General features: G+C 48.8%; 2 protein-coding genes across 2 annotated transcripts in view; one reads left to right on the top strand and one right to left on the bottom strand.

Moving 5' to 3' along the window:
• KIAA0930 (KIAA0930 ortholog) overlaps window positions 1-1,630 on the top strand; it is a 39,359-nt gene extending 37,729 nt beyond the window's left edge. Inside the window, exons 10-11 of the mRNA XM_007453920.1 lie at window positions 1,074-1,232; window positions 1,590-1,630. Coding sequence (XP_007453982.1) covers window positions 1,074-1,232; window positions 1,590-1,630 — 200 coding nt within the window. The remainder of the gene's footprint in view (window positions 1-1,073; window positions 1,233-1,589) is intronic.
• Window positions 1,631-12,053: 10,423 nt separating this feature from the next.
• Window positions 12,054-17,787, bottom strand: part of NUP50 (nucleoporin 50) — a 12,979-nt gene continuing 7,245 nt past the window's right edge. Inside the window, 4 exon segments of the mRNA XM_007453921.1 lie at window positions 12,054-12,420; window positions 13,443-13,561; window positions 15,184-15,265; window positions 17,244-17,787. Coding sequence (XP_007453983.1) covers window positions 12,218-12,420; window positions 13,443-13,561; window positions 15,184-15,265; window positions 17,244-17,787 — 948 coding nt within the window. The 3' untranslated portion in view covers window positions 12,054-12,217.

Here is a 17,787-nt window from a genome sequence, read left to right on the forward strand (position 1 = left end):
CCGGGCGGGGAGGGGCCCACCGGAGGGCGCCCCCAGCGCGGCGCTCTCAGCGCTCAGCGTGCGAGGCGCAGCTGGCAGTCGGCACTGATTTCGGGGGTCCAGAGCCTTCCCGACGTCACTGGTCTGCCTGTTCGGCCGAGCGGGTGGGGGAAACGCCTGCCGGGTGAGGGGAGCGCCGTGGTCCGCGTGCACACGCTGTCACCTCCCTCCCTGGCTTTTCTTCTCAGGTCGCTCTGGAACCCCGGGTGGGGAGGGGTGCCTCAGGGTCTCTCCTTGCTCCGTGCGGCCCCCTCAGGGCTCACCTGCCCTCCCCGAGCCCGCGGGCCTGTCTGTCTGGTGGCCCGCTGGGCGTCTCGGCCCAGATGTCGCAGAGGCCCTGGTTCTCAGCCGCTCAGTGTGCAGTGTCTCTCGGCCGGCCTGCGCCTTCCCGCTGCTGTCTCTGTGCACGTGGGCCCCGCCGTCAGCCAGCTGTGTGGCGGGGCGGTGGGTCTGTGTTCGTCAGAAGAGCAGCGGGAAGCCATCCGGAGGAGCTGGGCCGTGGCGTTGAACGGTCCTGACTGGCAGGACCCAGAGACAGAGGGCCTGCTGGACGAGACCCTGGCCAGGGCCAGGAGACGCTGGCACCGGCCTCAACCTGCTCTTGAGTGAGCTTGGGCGAGCGCCTTCCCCACCTCGGCTTACTTCCAGACCAGCAGGAAAGCACTCGTAGCCCCCAGCCTGCCTTCCCGGGCGACCCGTAGATTGGCCGATGGTGACGGGTCATCCCAGCCTCACCCCCACGGCCTCCCAGTGACAGACAGTGCCAGAGGGGAGCAGCGAAGTGACACAGTGCGGCGATGGGCCAGACCCCACAGGGGAGACTCTCCAGGACAGAGGAGGGGGTGTCATGGAAGGCTCAGAGGGGTGGGCCCTGAGGGGTAGGATCGGGCTGGATAGGCAGGAAGGGGCGCTGGGTGTCGCAGGCCGGGGCGATGGGGCGCCCAGCAGAGGGTCGAGCTGGGCCAGGGAGGCGCCACCTGGAACGGGAGGTGTTCTCCCCGCCGCCTGGGCCTGACGGGCCTTCTCCCCTCCAGCCGACCTGCACAATGCCACCAACCTGCGGTCTCGGTCCCTGTCCGGCACGGGGCGCTCCCTGGTCGGGTCCTGGCTGAAGCTGAACAGAACAGACGGGAATTTCCTTCTTTATGCACATTTAACCTACGTCACTTTGCCGCTGCACCGGATTTTAACAGGTAATTCTGACTTTGCCTGGGACCTCTGGGAAAACCATGGCCCCTGAAGGTGTCCCCGTGGGCCGTGCCCTGGCGCCCACCCCGTTATAGTCGAGGGGGAGGCGGAGCTTTCACTGACGGGCCGCAGGGCGGTGCCGGGCAGTGGCTCCAGAGTCCCCGCGTGAGCCCCGTTCCCCGTGGCCTCGCCAGGCAGTGCAGCTGCTCCAAGCCCATTCGTTCCCCGTCTGCACGGAGGGTGGTCACAGCACCACAATTACCCGAGGGTTGGAAGAGAAAACGCCCGTGAACGGCGCGGCGTGCTTCCTTCGTAAACGGAGCACTGGGGTGTGACGGCCCGCGTCTTCCCCGCCGCCCTAGACATCCTGGAAGTACGGCAGAAGCCCATCCTGATGACCTAGCCGCGTGCGGGGCCCACGCGGAGCCCCCAGCCCTGCCCAGTCCTGGGAGTGCTGCCAAGTGCCTACCTGTCCACCGCCACTGGGGTCTTCCGGGACCACCCAGCGCCGCAGCCGGAGCCAGGCGGGACCACTCGGCTCCCGGGGCAGGGCCAGCTCCACCAACACCAGCCCAAACTGAAGTGCCTCGTTCTCCCCGCTGGCTCTGCTCCTGCCCACCCACCCGGCACCCTCAGCCCGTCTCTGGAGAACCCTCTGCACCCAAAGAGGACCAGAGATGCCAAGAGGCATAAGAGAGAGCAGAGGAGCAGCCAGCATCCAGAGAGAGTCCAGCCCTCTGGACCCCATGTACGCATCCCGACAGGCGGCAGGCAGAGACCACTGGCTGGGGGCACGCAGTGTGTCAGACTGTCAGCACTTAAGGAACGGTGGTTTCAGATTTTGTGACACTGTACCGATGACCTTCAGCATCCAAGTCAGTCCCGATCGTCTGTCCTCCCTCGTTTACTCCTGGTTGTAGATGGGTTTCCACGGGGAGCGGGGAACACGGCTGTCTGATGGTTTTGCCCTGGGCTGGGAATACCTCACCCCGTGCCCGGTTCCAGACGGGCCCCCATCCTGCCAGAATGGCCTTTGCTTCCAGCCAAAGAGCATCACCAACACACACACCTCCAGCTTGGAGACAGCCACCCCGCCTGCGCCTCAGCTGGCGTGGCCTGCGGAATTTGGATCCTGAGGGCAGGAGGGAGGGCTTGGTAGCCAGACAGGAGAAGGGTGGGGCCCCTGCCAAAGGGCGAGGAGGGGTCTGCGTTCTCCCAGGAAGGTTCCAGGCAGAACCTCCGTCCTCTGGGGCCAGGGGAGGGGATAGGGTGTTTCACCTTCCCTGGTTTCTTAGAGCTTATTTCCTTTGAATGGGCGTGCTGGTCCCATTTCTCAGACCAGTCACTGAGGCAAAGGGGAACTGGCTTCCATGTGGCTCGTCAGGCCTCGTTCCAGCTTGAGGGGTTTCCACCTATGGTGACACATTGCGCTCTTCTCAAAACCGTGAGCCCCCTCGAAAACAGAAGCGTTTCCCCTGCCCACGGGAATAAGCCGTCAGCTGGGTCTCTGCTGCTCTGTTTTGCTTGCGTCCTCAGGAGGGTTTGAAGGGTTCCTGGTGTACTGGGGTTGGAGATCCTCTGGGGTAGAAGAGGGAGAGGGGGAGGGGCTCGTTTTCCCGTCCGTTTCCATTCTGCGCGTTCTAAGGGTCTGCGCTGGGCTCCGGAAACCGGGGACTACTTTGGGGCTTCTCCAGATTTTGTATATGCTGTTATTAAAAGCGAGCTACTACTGCATTTCATTCTGCCTCAGTTTGCCCACCTGCCGATGGGGCTGATACCACCTACCTCACCGCAGTCTCCAGGGTTCCGGTGCACGACCGGGTCAGGGCGAGATGGCCAGCCCTCCTGCATAGCTCAGCTCAGGTCGGGTGGCAGACCATCGGGACGCTTACCCAACCCCACAGCCCGGTCACCAGGCCGGGGAGGCGAGTGGTGGGGTCGGGGCGAACGTTCTTGCGTTCTCTGACAGCGCCCGGCTTGTGCTCGGCTGCATCTCGGCTCCCCGCACAGCTTCACGTTCCAGAACTGTGTCTTAGGGCAGCAGAGTCAGGTCACGCCCCAGAGTGTTGGAGCAGAGCCTCAGGGAGCCGTGAGCCTGGCCCGGTGTTCCCAGGTGACGGGTGAGTGTTCTCTGGGGAGCCCAACTCTGCCGCCACGTCTGTGTCCGGGGCGGCTGAATTACAGCTTTTCCTTCAGGCTCCTTTTCTTCCTGGTCTTCCGGGGTCTGAAGACTCTGGCTCAGCTCCTGGGAGAAATGCAGTCCTAAGGCATCTGCCGCGGAGGGATGGGGTAGTTTCGCACATGCGCAGTGCAGCCGCCCTCCCGTTCTCCTGGGGGAGGAGCCCGAGAAGGGTCCGCCCACACTGGAGCCAGATATCGGCCCCTCCTCAGACGTAAGTTCTGCCTCGAAGGGTAACGGAGGGCCAGTTGCAAGGAACGCGTGAACGTGCTTTGCGGAGCTTAGACGTGCGGGCCACGGTGGTCTTAGAGATCACGCCTCACTGGTAAAGTGCGTGAACGTAGGTAGCACCTAGCATGTGCAGGCACCGCGCTAAACGTTTAGCTGCTGTCATCACCCGCTTCTTACAGATTAGGGAGCAGCCACACACGGAGGGGTTGGGACAACAGGAGCCCAACCCGGGCGTCTGGCCCCAGTCGACACTGAGCCTCGACACCATGCTGCCCCAGGACTGATGCACGAACGTTCCGTGGAATCGACCCTTCCCAGTCTTAAATCCTCCAGAGGCTGCTTCTGACACTGAATTTAAAACATGCTTAGAGGCACTTGGTAACTAGGCAGTAAGCTGTTCCTCTGAGTTTTGCTTTTCTCAAAGTCACAAATGACATCAGTAACAGAGTGACAAGTGACGGGGCCAGAACCGGGGCCCCGACATCCCGGGGCGTCCTGGTGTTGACACGTCTTGCTTCCTGTAGGGCCATCTTTCGTTTTCTGGAAACATGCCTGTCTCTTGTATAACCAGGGGACAGCCAAAGCGCGTGAACATCTCTTAAACGGGAATTGGAATCAAAGTACAGCTTTCCTTTGAAGAAACCTGTAACCTCTAAGCTTTTTAGGACATTTATAAGAGAGTTATCTTCTTTTTAGAGTCAGACCCGTGTCTTCTCTGTTTCCATCTCCTTCAGCACCCGAAGGTTCAGGCAGTGTTTAGTCTCCATTCCGATGTCTGATGGAAGGAACTTTCAGTTGTCTGTGCAAACGGCTGAGGCTTGTTATTTCAAAAGAAGGGTATTATTTTTAAGTAACAGAGAAGCGGTCAAAGAGAAGAAAAGGCAGAATATTCTAAAGCCAGTCAACTTGGAGATAGCGTGGGTTTTCTGGCGAGTCAGAGCCTTGCTAACGTTTGGGCTTTTCAAGGACTGTGAACAAATAATCAGAAATCAATTAGGTTTCTGTCAATGATAGTAAGGACAGACAGGCATGTTCCTGATGTGATTTTTTTTTTTTTTTTTCAAAGAATCTAGCTAGAATCGAACCAGGACCTATTTTTGCTGTTTTAATCACAGATAAACTGGTCAGTAGAGATTTTTGAAGAATGATGTGAAAACTTTTTCTATTTCTTAAAAGACATCCCAGAGGAAGTCCCTATGCAGTTGGTACATTCTAACGACTGACTTCTGAACAACATTGGACATTATCATAATGAGGGGGTTTTAAATTGCTGGCCAAAATTCTTCAAAGATTTACCTTGAAAATATAGATTTACCTATAAAACTGTCAACTTTTTAATGCGCCTTGGTGATAGGTTTCACTCCGATAATTCTGTTCAGTTTTCCAACGTAGCTGGAATTTAGTTACAAAAACCAAGTGTCTTTTGCCAGTACATTGATTATTCCTGTGCAGGCTTTCCCTCTTCTGTGTATCAGACAGCAGAATTACTTCCCTTCAAAAAGATAACCGCCCTAATAGGGCACAGACTCCGACAGGGATGTGATGCTGGCCGACATCGGGCCCTGGAGCTGGACTGGAAGTAGGCTCTGGAGGCGTCAGCAGCCCTCCGGGAGTCGGGTGACTGGGTGCACCAGGGCTTCTTTCCTTTGTTCCTGTTCACTGACGGCCGTGATCCTCAGCGGAGAAGGAATCCTGCAGCCCTTCGTCTGAGCCCCAGGAACAGACAGCCCTGGAGAACTCCTCGGGACACCGCACAGAAGCCAAATCACTTGAACACCGAGTGGCCTGGGGCTGGGTTCAGAGTCCACAGCAGGTAGAGCCTCAGAAGCAGAGGCAGCCAGCCGCGTGGAGGCGTTGGTGTTTACAGTTTTCTACTCTTCCCAGGGCAGGCGGGCATCTTCGCGGCTGTGGTTCCACCCCTGAGCTCGGTAGATGAAAAGCAACAGCGACGTTCCAACTCTGCTGAGCCGCTGCCAGTGTCCAGTCTTTAGTCCCCCACTTCCTAGAAGGTTGGACGATTTAGGTGTAAATAGCGATCTTTTATGGTCTCCAAACGAGTTGTGTGTGTGAGAATATGTAAACCTGTGAAGAAAACCTGTTGAGATTTTTCACTACTTTGAGGCCTAAAATGATTTCTACAAAATATATTTTAGCAGAAACAGAAACACCAGGACGGCATACACTGACTATATTAGGAGCTAACTGGCAGTGCTGTTTCCATAAGCACTGTCAACAGCTTCTGGATTAACCATCTTCCACATACAATAGAAATAATTTCTAAGCAGTTGTTTGTGGTTGGCTGCTAGCTGTGCTTTATGATTTTGCAATTCTTTTGGAAGTTGATTTGCATGTTGGGTATTATTTATTTCTTCTCTGATGAATCTGTACCTATTTTTTTCTCCAGTGGGTGTTTCAGATTACAGATATTACAGCAGTGTGCTAATTTACTGATCGAACCTTAATTTCCCCCCAGAGGTGTCTTAAACTTCTTTTGGAGCTTTCATTACCCTGGCTTTGGCAGGCCTGGGAGTCAGCAAGGGGTTCTGGAGGCCAGCAGCTGCAATTTGGTCAGATGCTGTATTTGCAAAATGAAATCAGAGATGTGTTTCAGGGTCAGCTCTCTCAGCCCCTGTGAAGTCAGTTATACTATAAAATTCCCAAGCCTTTGCCAGAGAACCTCTGCAAAGGCCCTGAGAGAAGTGGGAAAGTGACTAGAATAAAAGGAGTCCCAAGTTCACGTTCTGGCAGGCTTCGCATGAGCTACTGGTCTTCTGGAAGGTGGTTTTGGACCGTGGCTGGCTGTTGCCTCCCAGCCCCGGTTCATCGGGTTGACACCGAGAATGCTCACAGCCCCTCAGGCTGACTCTGCCAGAGCCTCCTACTCCGGTTCCTGCAGGTGGGAGCACTGCTCAGGCAGTGGGCTTTTTCTTTCCGTGGTCAGGTGCACTCTTACGTCATAGGGTGATGGGCACAAGTAAGGCCTAAGACACTGTAGAAGGTTACAGAAAATGACAACGAAAAGGGGGGCGGTCTGCGAGGGACACTTCCACAAATCTAGACATAGAGTAAAGGTCATCACAGCCCACATCTCTCAGAAACACCGGAGCGAGCCAGGATTCTCTGAACTGGCGTCACCAAGGGTAGCCTGTACTTTGGAAGGCGTACAGACGGTACCTAGAAAGGAGGCAGCTTAGTAGGTGGAAAAGGTGACTTCCTTCTCACCCAGATCAGCCCCCTTGTTGTTAATAATGAGGAGGTCCTTTTAAGACAGTCACCTGATTAGTAAGAGGTGGGGAGACAGTCTGTACCCTGGAAGCTATACCTGCAGTAACTGCATTCCTGTTCACTGCTTACTCTTGAGGGCTATGCTGCTGTTTGCCTTTTTATCCTGACCTAGATGCACTTTTAGGAACTACCGTCATGCCCTGGCTTAGGAAAAAAGTGTTGACTGGAAGGGAAACCTTTGGGAATTTTATACGGCAGAAGGGGTAAGTGTAAAATAACCGAATCCGGACGATAACATGGCTCACTGTATATATACATGCTGAATGTGTAAACATGCTGTACTTTGTGCTCGATTGTTAAAACGGCAGAACAGCTGGAAAATTTATATGAGGAAGGAAAAATATTTCTTCTGGGGATGATCAAACAAAAGATGTCTTTGCTTTTGCCCACAGCAACATTAAATTCCCTCCTGACTTGGCCTCCACGTGAGCCAACAGGCTTAACAAGACACTTCTCTCCTATTTGTGGGTTAAGGGTCTTTCATCCTGGAACCTGACTTTAATAAAACAATTAGACTGCTCAGTTTGAAATACCATGGTTTTTAGTAAACTTTAGTGATTATAATTTAAATAAACAATTTTGTTAAAAAGATTTTAGCCAATTATTTCGGAAACCAGTGAAGCTTAGTCCTTCAATGGGCACATAACATACCTTCAAGTCACACTGCAGGGACCCCGCGTGGCTCTGTTCCCTCGACAAGCTGCATCTCCTTAGGGTTTTGTGAACTGTGAAGCAGAATCACCACCTACCTTCCCAGATGCAATGAAGCTGGAGACACGTACAAAGGCTGGCGTAGTTCCTGGCAACTGTGATATAATCAGTTTCCTCCTGAAATATGTGCCCAAAGGGTGTTTCGTAGGTTATCTTTAAACAAGTCATAAGAGAGCACAGATGTAGCCCAGTGGTTCTCAAATTTGACTTGTGTCAGAAACACCTGTTAAAACCCAGACGGCTGGTGATGAAATATTCTGGAATTAGATAGTGGTGATGGTTGCAAAATTCTGTGAATATAGTAAAAACAGCTGAACTGTGCACGTTAAAAGGGTGAACTCTATACTATGTGAATTATACCTCAATAAAAACCAAAACACGTGCCTGGGCCCCTGCCCGAGGATCTGGCTGGGTGGGTGTAGGGTGGGGCCCCAGAGCTGGCATCTCTAACAGGTCCCTGGGTGTTGCCGCTGCCGCCCCCACGGACCACACTGCAGAGCCACGGCTCCAGCCCGGCCATTCAGCGCAGCAGAGATGCACTCTACTCAGTACCTACCCGCTCTTCGTGTGTCTTCGGCAGTTTCCGTCAGATGTTGTCAGCTCAGGAAAAATATTTTGATGGGTAACTCAGTCTTTATAAATATTTTCTTTACCAGGAGACACCTCTTAAAAACCAGCTAAGTGCTGAATAACTCAGGAACGTTTTAAAGATATGAACCTTATTCTAAAACTTTCAAAAGTATATTACAATGTAATCTGTTAATGCCTTAATAGTGATTTTTCTAAATCACCAAAAACTTAAAGTAACATAAACTTAAAATACATTTCTTATTTCATTTTGATCCTTAGTTTTAAAATGTCCTCCTGGACACAGATCCCAACTCCACTTACTTGTGGAAGAAACCTCGCCTGCCTCAACTCCAGTTTCTTTGGAAAGCCCACCCAGGACCCCCTGTCTGGAAGGTTTGCTGCAAGCACTAAACAAGAGAATACATAAAAAAGCCCCTAGTGCACTGCTTTGCCCATTATCCAACGAAAGATCTGTTATTCCCATTCTAGTTTGTAAAAACGTGAATCCAACAAATTCCCGAATGGCCTGGAATTGGTCTCATCTGGCACAAGGGGTCTGATGATAAAAGGGTCCGGGTCTCTCCTCACCTCCCAGCGACCTTCCTGCTGCTGAGGCTTCTAGGCACTGCTTCTGTATGGTGCTTCCCCCGCCGGCTGGCTTTTGCCTCTTGCCTCGTGTACTAAGGCCAGGTGCAGCACAGAGGACCACAGAGAGTGTCAAACACTGTGATTCTGTTTACTTTCCATTTATTCACATTTCATGGATTGATACACTTCCTCAATGGGATCATTCAGAAACTAATACAAACTGAGATTACATTGTCCGACGATTCAAGTACTTTAGAGAACGATTTCTGATTTAAAATAGAAAGCAAACAATTTATCCATTTGATTGCTGAGAAGTTTCCTGCCTCTGCCATAGCTGTGTCCGCATCAAACGGAGAGGCCTCAGCCTGGACCATCATTGCCACCGGCCACCGACACATAGAGGCCTTGTGCTCAGAACACCGAGTGGGAAGAAAAGTTTTGACAGGCTCCTCACTGTCACCAGCTGGACAAATCAGTTTCTACTGAAAAGCCCTCACTTCCAGCACGAGAATGGATCCTAGGGGTTTGGGAATAAAAAGCCCTTTAGTCTGGAAATCTGCAAAGCCTTCAAATGCACTGCGCCTACATTTGGATTGTTCTGAAATATAAGAGTATCTGACAAGTGCTCAAAACAAGCAACTTGCTTACCTTTAAAACTAAACCAAAAAAGCTGTCTCAGTGAAAACTTGTTCTGAACTCTTAACAGTAAGGTAGAATGTTAGTTTTTTTTGCTCTACCCCAGAACAGGTAGATATTTTTTGGCATGCAGCATATCAAAAATACAATTTAGAATTGAAACTGTAAAACAATAATCCTTTTAAGGAACATCAGTCCATAAACAGACCCGTCCTCCCATGGAAAATACAATCTAAACCTTAAAAACTGGACACACATTTTTAGCCTGTAATTCTAACAATGAAGACAACATAACATTCAATGTTTTGCTTAATGGGAATGCTCAGAAGGAGATGAACGAACAGCGGTTTAAAAACAAAAAGGCCACTGGGATACTCAGTGTTTGTCAAGAGATAACACAATCTGATTTCGAATTAAAGATATATATATACCCTTTAGGCCACACTTAGACACACTCTTTCTAGATTCTCAAACTAAAGACAAAAATTTTAGTCCACGTTAAACATTTTAAAGCCTAATTTCTAATAATTTGTTAAAAATAAATCTAAACCCACAGGGCAGAACTGAGGTGTTACACAGGGGATGAAAAGGCAAGCCCTCCAGGGGCCAAGGAGCCCCTCCCCCAGTAACAATACAGAGACTTAGAGTTTACAGTGAAATCCACATACACGTATTAGGCTCTTTTACACTAATACATAATTAAAGTGGAGACTGGCAAGTTCCTAAAGTGTAAGAGTGATTTTAAGAAAATATCACATTTTGACTTACGGTGGGCACATCACATTTCCCCCTGTAATCTTCACTTTAACAGTAGAGTCTTAGCGAGAACTTGCCGGGAATGTTAGGAAAGAGCAAGCCACACATATCCAGTAATTTAAAAAGACAAACTATTTTTACCCAGGGGTGGGGGGTGGATGGGGGTGTGAAGAGTTAATCCAATCATGACTTTCATGCCATTTTTGGTGAACATTCCACATCGCATGCAAAAGCAAGCAGGATGCACTGAAGAGTCCCCGACGAGGTGTGTGAGCCTTAACTTTCTGGTGGGACCCAGGAGCATGCGCAGCTAAGGTGTGACCTGTGGAGGTTCGTCCCCCTTATTTCCTCAGCCCGTTAGCAGCTGGATAACCCTAAGGTCAACGAGGCAGGGCCAGGGTTACTTTAACAGCATCCACCACCTGTTGACTAAACTCCTCATGAATACTCCCAGTTGTAAAAAGAGCGAGGTGACCGCCCCCCCCAACCTCACGCCACACCCAGGTCGATGCCACCCCAGCCCAACAGAGTGAGCGCCTCCCTCTGCGAGTGTCCGGACGAGGTCGCACACTGGGCAGCGAGCTGCAGCGCAGGCGTCGTGAGACACTGGCGCGACTACCTGACCTCAGGTGCTTAAGAGTGACACATCGCAAAATGGATTCCCTGCCTCCTGTACCTCTAAAAGTTTTTCTTTTTAAATAAAAGCAGCTGTACTATCTACACTGATTTTGACTTTTTTTAAAGTCAGAGACATCACGTGCTGAAGATCAGAATATACGCACGTGAGCCCTGGGCACGGACCCTGAGCCTTTAAACAGGATCATCTGGTACCAGCATTAAGTGATTCATGAGGAATGAATCAAAGTGGACATTTATAACTTTACCTCTAGTTCATATGACCAGAGTCTTCAAAGAACCCTAGTGTTAGTTACCTGACAGCCATGGAGAAATGGCGTGGGTATTCGTGTGTGTACCCATGGCTCCCTTCCAAATGGACATACTGAATATCTTACTTTTTAAAAAGTAAATGGAAATTTTAGTATCAGATGCAGAATACACTGCTGTCTAAAAGTTAAAGGCAACATTTACACACACAGTTTTCTCTTCCATTTCCTTATTGCATGTTTCCTGGTTAGTTCACATGGCTCCTGTGTAATAAAACTCCTATGATTTAATAAGTTTAGGTTTTAGATCCATAGGGTTCACCATGGTACAAATAACCAAGAGCATATTCTCTTCCTTTTGTTGTATGGTTTAACCCTTTCTTTTCTATAAGGGTCTACAAACTACAAATTTGTGCTTTTAAATCTCATTCCTGGCAATCCCCCCCATCCCATTTGTCTCCAGGGGGATACAGAAGTAAGAGCACCTCATGAATAAACCTACAAGACCAAAGAACAAGCGACTCATTTCCTTTTAAAATGAAAACAGCAGTTCCAGAATCACAGTAAAGCAGCCGATGGGGTTAAAGGCCAGCGTCCACACAGAAAGAGCTGAAGGCAAACACTCAGTGCTCACATTTCAGCTGTGAAATAACACAATAAAGCAAAGAAGAAACATCTCGGCCACAGCACGGCAGCACGGTTCACGCGGACACGCATCAGCCAAGCCCGCCAGAAATAAGACCGCTACAGGTAAGCTCCCTTCTGGACACACCGCCGTGAGAAGCTGGCGGCCGGTGGTGGCAGCTGACCCCAAACCCCTGGATCGGAAAAGCCTTTGGGAAATCTAATCGATACCCTGATTTCAGTCCATTAAGAAATCACCTGTGGTTAGTTTAATAAGTGAACATTAAAAATCTTCCAAAAATGTCCTTTCAAATGTATTTCACACATTATAGACACTTCTTAAGAAGGGAGAATACAGTTTCTTGACACTTAACGTTAAAGGTTTTATTGGCCATATTAATCTTCCTCACAAAACTTTTAAGTTATCTGTAAGTCCTAGAATATCAAGGTAGGAAAAGAAGAAAACTAAGTTTAGGGGGCGGTGGGGAAGCAGCCACTTGGCAACAACTCCTCAGCCGAAGTGTGTTCAGGCATCCTTTTTCTCCTGTAAAATTCTGTGCAGCTCATCTGCATCCTCGCTTGTTTTTACCCGAATTAACATGGTAACTGGGGTGGTGGCGTTCTTCTCATCAATGGGTGGGTTTGGAACGCAGACAATAAGCACATTGTTTTTCCCTGTGCGAGTACACGGCATATTGGGTGGAATCAGAACATTGAGCAGTATGTTGCCTGCATTTAAACACAGGGAAAAAATGCATCAAAATATATAAAATATAGTTCTGTGAAACTACAGAACTATAGTTTAGCTTTAACAGGCTAAACATTAAACACCAGAGCAACTTATACTTAATGGAGCCACAGGAATGTCCTAAGGACGGCCACAGTTCCCTGCCAGACGCCAGCACGGTGTCCCCAAGAGAGGACCGTGGGCCTCCGGAAGGACGTGGACTGGGCCTCCCCAAGGAGGACCCGCCTTCTGCACACCTGCCCCAAGTCTCCCACAACCATGGCAGCAGCCCTAAACCAGCAGCGCTTTAGAACACACCGTGCTTTCTTGCACTGCAGAAAAAACACGCCAGCACGACGTGGAGGCTTCACTATGTCATTCGAACAGAGAACAGTCAGCAGAAAAACAGCTCTGTCAAAGGCCAGCACCGCTCACAGGGTGAGAGTGATGTTGCTATGATAGTATCACAAATTAGTCAAGTCCACAGGAAAGAAGCCTCACAGACGTCTCTTTCCAGGACAGTCTGGTGCAGTCTGCCACCATCGACCACTCCCCCTTAGACCCGCCCCGAGCCCAGCCTCTACCTCTACCTTTCAGAGGACTGTTTTAAGGGTAAAGCTGGAGGGTGGGGTAAAGGGTGGACAGCAACGAGTTAATGAATATTTGCTACATAAAAAGGATTCCTTTAAACAGTTAATTTCCCTTGAGTGTTTACTAAACCACCCGATTTACCTGGAGCTTCTTAGTCACACACCTAGCACAAAGGAAAATGAAAACCATTTCGGTTACTCCTTGGCAATAGCTTTCAATACATCCAGGTTTTCTTATACGCTACTACCCTGGTACTCGACTAAATCTATAATCAGTAAGTATAGGATGAATCTGGCCTGAACAAACTCTATTCCGTTCCAAAGAACACATTAATATACTTGAAAATCTCAATGACTAAATCAGCAAAGGGCTTTTACATACTATGTGATCATGATTATTTTGTACCACCTGCAAAAAAAAAAAAGATACCCACCTAAATTGGTGTCTGCCCGCACTAAAAGCTGTGTCTTCTGATTAGCCGTAGGTTTTAAATGTAGAGTGCCTACACCCTTCTCTTTAAATTCATTGTCTTTCTTGTAAAATAGTTTACACCTACAGAGAAAAATAATAGGTATGATCAGACACTCAATGACAGATCACGACAGTCACACAGTTTTCTAACAGCCCCTGTTCACACTTGTGTGGAAATCTGTTATTAAATGACAGCAGAGGAAGCCTAGGAAGAGCCTTCTATTGACCCAGATAAGGTCTGGACACAGGCAGGTAAGAGAATCCGGTGAGACAGGCTGGAGTCCCTCCATACTTTTTTCTATTGTACAGTGGGCCCTATACAACTCTTTAACAACGCTTCTGAAACCATCTTTTCTCAAAAGTCAGTCAAAATCACAGCCAAGCATCCCACACCTCCCTGACGTGCTCCTTCGGCCCTGAGCTCAAAAGAACTGACTTGGTCCTTAAAGAAGAGGAACAAATAGAGAACACACACTCTGCCACACAAACACCCCCTCCCTTTCCTACTTCTTATCAATTTTTGATCTCCCAAGATGTTGAAATAAGTCTGGAAAACATGCCTAAGCAAGGCCTAAAATAATGCTGTCAAATGTTTCCCCAGCCTCCTGTCACACATCTCCTTAGGTTATTAATAAACAAATTAAAACTACTGCCTGTTCCTTTGATTTACTCTGATTAGAAAAAAAATCTTGGGAATCCCCTGGCAGTCCAGTGGTTAGGACACAGCGCTTTCACTGCTGGGGCCCGGGTTCAATCCCTGGTCGGGGAACTAAGATCCCACAAGCCGTGCGGCGTGGACAAAAAGAAAAAAAAGAAATCTGAAGTCAGGGTCATTCTTTTACCTCATCTGTGTAATTAAATTTTAAAACAGGCAAAAGGAATTGCTGGCCTCTTTTAAAACTTCTCAAAAATAAACAACATTTCGGAATCCCACAGGATTTGGTGATTCACACTATGAAAATTGCTGACTTCAGTCTGAAATGTTTGTATTAGAAAAACACATCCAGGAAAGCTTCTAAAAGGGCAGAAATGTTTTTCAGTCAGTATCTTTGTTAAAAAGCACTAATTTCGTTGAGAGACAATTCAAAATTTCTCTTCAGCCTTCTACTGAAATCAGCAGCTCTCATTAGACAAACAAAAAACCAAAAACCCCAAACCAGCTCTCATCATTGAGGGAAAGATGAAGTATTTACACATCCTTAATGGGAAGGAATGGCTGCTATGGAGAACGTTTGGCTGTGAGAAAATCCACGAAGGTTAACGTGTCTCTAGGAGGGAATCCGAGATGCCACCTAATTTAAGAGCAGAAGTAAAACCAAACCTCAAATCAGTGACTAGGTGACTGTCTTTGTAGGCGAAGGAGGAGGGGAAGAGAGGAAAGGAGAAAAAGGGAGAGAATGATGAGATGAGACTGGGGCAGGAAGATCAAAAAGAAAAGACTGTCTCTAAAGCACCTGAAAAGCAGAAAAGAGCAAAATTAACAGTAAGGAGTAGGATATGCCCCGCAGGAAATTTTTAGAGTCGGATTATTTTTAAATAAACAGGCCAAGAATTCTTCCTTGTTCCAATTCAAAGAATGGGCACAGCCTGAGCCCAGGATGGGACGCCCGGTGAGTTCTGCAGGGACGAGGTCGCCTGCGCTCTCCAGCCAGAAGCCTCTGTCCACGTCTTTGCAGAGTGCGATGCCCGCGACTCTTACTTACTTTCGGGAGTAAAAAGCATCATCTTCTTTTACTTCAGTAACTGCTGCTTTCGGGGGCTCATCATTCTCTTCTTCATCTCCACCTTTTATAAAAACGACACTAACTCAGTAAGATTCAAATCAAGAGCTTGAAAATGTGACAAAAGAAAGTTGTTACCTACCCCCCCACCCAACCTACAAATTCCATGTAAGCTGATACAGAAACTGAAACACAATCTAATCATGCAGGGGGCGGGGATAAGGAGGCACTCACTGGATTTTTGCAGAAAGCCTTTGAATCAGTGTGCGTGCTTGTATTCAGTGAACAGGCACTCACACAGGAAAACAATCAGTCAACACTCACATACACTCAGATTACCCACTGGGAAATAAAAATCTCAGATGGGCTTCCAACACTTTCATCCCCGAATGCTCCTGTGACTGTAGCTGCATCACGCCAAGGAATAACCAATGAGAGCAATGACCAAAGACAATGGAGAAAATAACAACTTTACAGGACAAGTTGTCAGAGAAATTAGTCCAAAGCCAACTGTAAGCAACTTAAGCTCTGTCTGGGCCACCACGCCCCTGGACATGCTGGTACCACGGGCACCCTCCCGGGCTGAGTCCAACAGCATTTCCCTTCACTCCAGTGCCTCAACCTCAGGGGAGAGCTAAGTCACTGCGGGACACAAATTACAGTCCCCTTAAGGAGAAGGCAACTGCATAAAACTCACTGACTAGCGACTAAGAAAAACAGTTCTGGTGCTCAAACAATTCAGGTCACAAGCTCATTTCCATTTTAAGAAGGCACTCCTGAGTTAGGCCCTCCAGCGTGAGTCCTGGGCATCTTTTCTTTTTTTTCTTTTTTTTTTTTTAGCAGTACGAGGGCCTCTCACTGTTGTGGCCTCTCCCGTTGCGGAGCACAGGCTCCGGACTCACAGGCTCAGCAGCCATGGCTCACGGGCCCAGCCGCTCTGCGGCACGTGGGATCTTCCCGGACCGGGGCACGAACCCGTGTCCCCTGCATTGGCAGGCGGACTCTCAGCCACCGCGCCACCAGGGAAGCCCCGGCATCTGTTATTTTAACAAGCTCTCCAAGTCTTCCTGTGCGTAAGACGTGTTAACCGCAAGATAAGGAATAAGTTCTTTATGGAGGGGCATCCCGCTGAGATGGAGACTTAATTCAAACTCGACATCCCTTCCACAAGCGGCAGAGTCCCTGTGACTATGACAGACTCTCCCTCTGTCGTATTTAGGGCCTCTTTCTTCTATGCTTTGCCTTGGAGGGCCCTTGCCTGAGGATACAGGTGAGGAGGGCAAGGCAACATAAGGAGAGTTTCCCTCCAGGTAGGAAAACAATATTTAACGGCCCACTGGCAATTGCAGTTTTCCTTCTCAAGGATCAATATGCTGATGCCTGAGAGACTGCTTATAAGTAAGAGCCCACATGCACAGAGTTTGTGCACAACCACCATGTGGTGAAGAGGGGTTATGACACAAGCCCTCTTTCCAGGGAGCTAAGAACCACACAGGGAGTGGAGGGGCTGGGATTAAGGCCTGGTTTGGGGCACTCACATGACACACGACAGAAACTTCTAGAAAGGTGGCTGCAATCCAGACACATCTTGGGAAAACACTGTCAGTTTGTTCCCCCACAGCTATGAAGTCTACCTTTTTTAGAGTACAGTTTTGCCGTGTGAATTTATTTATAAGCAAATCTCTTAACAAACAAACAATTCAGTGAACGTCCATCATGAATTTTTCAATAAAATACAATTTTTTTTAATGGAAAGCCAAGTATTTGATAATTTTCAAAGTCACTGTGCCAGATGTTTTTATATTATTTTTATACTCTTAATCCTTAAAATAACCCTACCAAATCGGTCTTACTCCATTTCACGAATAAGGAGACAGACTCAAAGCAGTTAATCAACTCTGTCCGGGATCACACTCACGTCGGGGAAATGATGGAGTTGTGACGTGAATCCAGATCCACCTCGTGCACAAGGCTACACTTTTCCCACCAAATACAGAACTCCCACAAATCTAGAAGACTTCCAGGGCTGACTTTGTGTTTACCTTTGCAGTCGTTGCCGCCACCTTCTGCTTGGCTCTCCAACGTTTTAGTGGAAAATGGTGAAGAAACTGGTTTACTCTGGGTAGTATCTTTGCCAAATAAACTGGAGTTTCCAGAAGAAAATGAAAATCCAATCAAGGGGCCAGAGTTTAAGGAGCCCAAAACAGAACTATCAATTTTCTTGCCGAAATTAAATGAGGCACTTGTTGCTCCTAGCGACGGGTCCTTGTTCTTTTCAGACACAGCCTCCACCTTCTTTTCAGATGTATCCTCAGTTTTGTTGCCATGAAACAAAAATGTTGACTCTTGCTGTAATTCTGTTGAACCAAACAGGGAAGGAGGCTGTGTTTCAACTGATATTTTGTTGGTTTCACCTTCAGAATTACTGCTGCCACTGTTCCCATGTTGCTGTTCGATGCTTGCTAAGTATTTCTCATAGTCTTTAAAGATAGGTGTCAGATCACAGAGCGGGTTCATATTCACGTGCTTCACAATCCAATCCCGAACAGAGCAGTTTAAGGCCGCCAACTGCTTATGATAGGCATT

Source organism: Lipotes vexillifer, unplaced genomic scaffold (genome assembly GCF_000442215.2).
Source record: "Lipotes vexillifer unplaced genomic scaffold, Lipotes_vexillifer_v1.1 scaffold382, whole genome shotgun sequence".
NCBI lineage: Eukaryota > Metazoa > Chordata > Mammalia > Artiodactyla > Lipotidae > Lipotes > Lipotes vexillifer.